This window comes from Hordeum vulgare, chromosome 7H (genome assembly GCF_904849725.1).
Source record: "Hordeum vulgare subsp. vulgare chromosome 7H, MorexV3_pseudomolecules_assembly, whole genome shotgun sequence".
Classification (NCBI taxonomy): domain Eukaryota; kingdom Viridiplantae; phylum Streptophyta; class Magnoliopsida; order Poales; family Poaceae; genus Hordeum; species Hordeum vulgare.
The window spans coordinates 434,512,260-434,514,958 of record NC_058524.1 but is presented as its reverse complement, the minus strand read 5'-3'; the positions used below and the strand labels follow the sequence as shown (position 1 = coordinate 434,514,958).

At 48.5% G+C, this 2,699-nt stretch overlaps 1 protein-coding gene across 1 annotated transcript; it reads right to left on the bottom strand.

Moving 5' to 3' along the window:
* Window positions 1–535: 535 nt before the first annotated feature.
* LOC123411144 (phytolongin Phyl1.1-like) lies at window positions 536–2,248 on the bottom strand. The gene is made up of 2 exons (XM_045104076.1): window positions 2,004–2,248; window positions 536–1,845 (listed from the first exon to the last, which is right to left on the bottom strand). The coding sequence occupies exon 2, from the start codon at window positions 1,642–1,644 to the stop codon at window positions 811–813; it is 834 nt and encodes a 277-aa protein (XP_044960011.1). The 5' UTR covers window positions 1,645–1,845; window positions 2,004–2,248; the 3' UTR covers window positions 536–810.
* Window positions 2,249–2,699: the final 451 nt, after the last annotated feature.

Below are 2,699 nucleotides of genomic sequence, written 5' to 3'. Positions count from 1 at the left end.
ATGAGCTTATGACTGATTATTCAGTTCCAGCGATACCGCAGCTGATAAAAAAGAAAAATTCCAAGCCAAGAAAATATTAACTTCAGATTTTACCTGCATTGTTTTCACATCTTCAGGAAACAACTGCTCCTAGCTCTTCAGAGTATTTATCAGTGTGTATCTATTTCTAAAAAAAGACAATTCAAGTTTATTTAGGTACTGGAAACAACAAATCCATTGCCAGTCCTGCAGAATTAACCTAATGTGGCCTTATCTAGCATGGAGCATTTTCGTACCAAGGTGTGAAAAATAGCTACTCCTTCTTTCACAAATATAAGCTGTAAATATGGACTAAATGCTGACTGAAATGAGTGAACAAACACACTAAAACGTGGGAGTACTTACTGAACGTCTAAACCCATCACAACTTCATAACCTATCAGAACTCAGAACTGAACTCTTATAAGAGCAGAAATCCACTAAAAGGTCATGGAATGGAGGGCAATGAAACAATTAGGTACATCATCTGCACACGTATCAACAAAAGCAAAAAATATAAACAAGTGAACTCATACTACAGAAAGACCACAAACGTCACGTCTGTGAAAAAATAATATCGAAATCTCATGTACAAGAGATGAAGCATATGTACATCTTCACCAGAAAAAACCTCAATTCTTCATCACCTGATCCTGAACATATTGCTAACCGTAGTTCAAATCCTCTCCATTACCGTTTTCTTGACTTATATCTACCTTTCTGGGAAGGAACATACCAAAACTCACTGCATTTTGAAACTTCTTGATCCCCCAACAGCTACAACAAGATAAATCACCCGGACACACACTGGAAACCCTTGCAGACAGCAAGCCAAGCAGCAAACAATACCAAACAAATGACAACATCAATAATGATGATGATCTTCACATGGCGCATCCACAGTGACCGCGACGACTGCTGCCTCCGTAGCCTGGATTGGCTTGTGCTGCGCTCTAATGACATGCCGCCAACATCCTCCGGCTGCATATCAATTCTCACACCTCTTGTGCCATGGTGCTCAACGTCGCCATCCCCCATCGGCATCCCCTTCTCCTTTGCCTTCTTCTTATCCTTCCTGCCACTGCCTTTTCCAAGAAGAGGCACCTTGGACGATGTGCAGCTTGAGCCGTCATTCGACCCTCCCCTTTTCGCACCACCCTCAGGAACAAGTGCGGCACGGGGCATCTTCTCCAGTGAAGCAACCAGCCTCTGGACAGCCGGAACCAGCGCGTCATGGAACCCATTCCTATTTGTGTTCCTGAACTCATCCCGCACACGCTCCAGGAACTGCAAGGCGCCCGCATTCCCGACACTCGGGTCGATGATGGCGAAAAACGTGTGCCCGTCTGCCATCAGATAGCCGTAGCTCCTCGACCCCGAGGTGTGGATGTAATGCCGGTGGTAGGGAGGCACGTTCTCGAGGCAGAGCGCCGCCGTGGCCTCGGTCTGCGAGTCACCATCCTTGCTGCTGTAGCTGTATATGACCTTGTTCCCCTTGGCAATGCAGCAGTACACCGTGTTGTCGGCCGAGGAGCTCATCCGCGGGTCCTCCTCTGCAACGTCAACCTCCAGGGGCTTGGCTCGCGACGACAGCAGCTTCACAGACCTGGATCGGCGAGAATTCATCAAAAGCACCCCAAGGCCGAAGCGACAGCTTCACCCTTCGTACGGACAAGAAGCTGCCCCAACTCCGAACCGCAAGAACCAGGGCCGTCTCCGACAGAATCCAACCCCACAGAAACGGAATCCGGCAGCGATTCAGGCCGGTCCTCGCGACCGGCGGCGGCTTCCTGGCTGGGGGCGGCGGGGTGGATCACGGATCAAGAACTGGAAAAATCAGCGGAGCGCGGTTAGTATCCGCCGCAATTCGCGCGGGCCACAGCCTCTCCCCCCATCACTAGCCTAGAATCGCGCATCAAGGATGGGAGAAAAGACCATTTCTTGATCATGGAAAATAAAGAAGGAGTGATCTGGGGAATAAATACCTGGATAAAAATGGCGTGGCCACCTCGCGAGAGGGGAGGAGGGCGGATCAGAGGGGCGCTGTCTTGGATGGAGATTTGGACAGGGAGAGAATGAGACGGAGGAAGGCGAGGGGGGAGAGAGAGATCATATTATTGTCGGGGAAGACGGAGGGCGAAGACTTGGCCGGGGCGGGGGTGGGGATTTGACTCGGCAACGAGGGGGAGGAGGAACGGTGGTGACGCGGTTTGAGCCAGCATCGTGTCGTCTCGTCTCTACTGTGTTTGTGCGCGCGTGGTGCTACAATGTAGGAACTAGGAAATCGTCCAAAGCTAGTGGTGCCGGGGAGGAGGAACTAGGAAATCGTCCAAAGCTAGTGGTGCTACAATGTAGCTTTCTGATCATTATATGGAGTCGTACGAAAATGCATTAAAAGAATGGTATGTAGACATGCAATTTGCCCAACTTGGGAATATGATATTTTTTTCTTCATGTTTAATCTTTCATAAAAAGAGTTGAGTTTGTGATGTAGGTTGACTATCGTTGAATACAATTTGGACCCCTAGGTACAAACGTGATGTGCGTTAGATTCATATTAAAATTTAGTTTCAACGGTTTTACTTATAGCTTGTGTTTTGTTACATCTGATTCGCTTAACCATAACCATGTTTTTTCTCGTCTCGCACGCCCTAGGCGACAAGCATGGTTACGGTCGATCT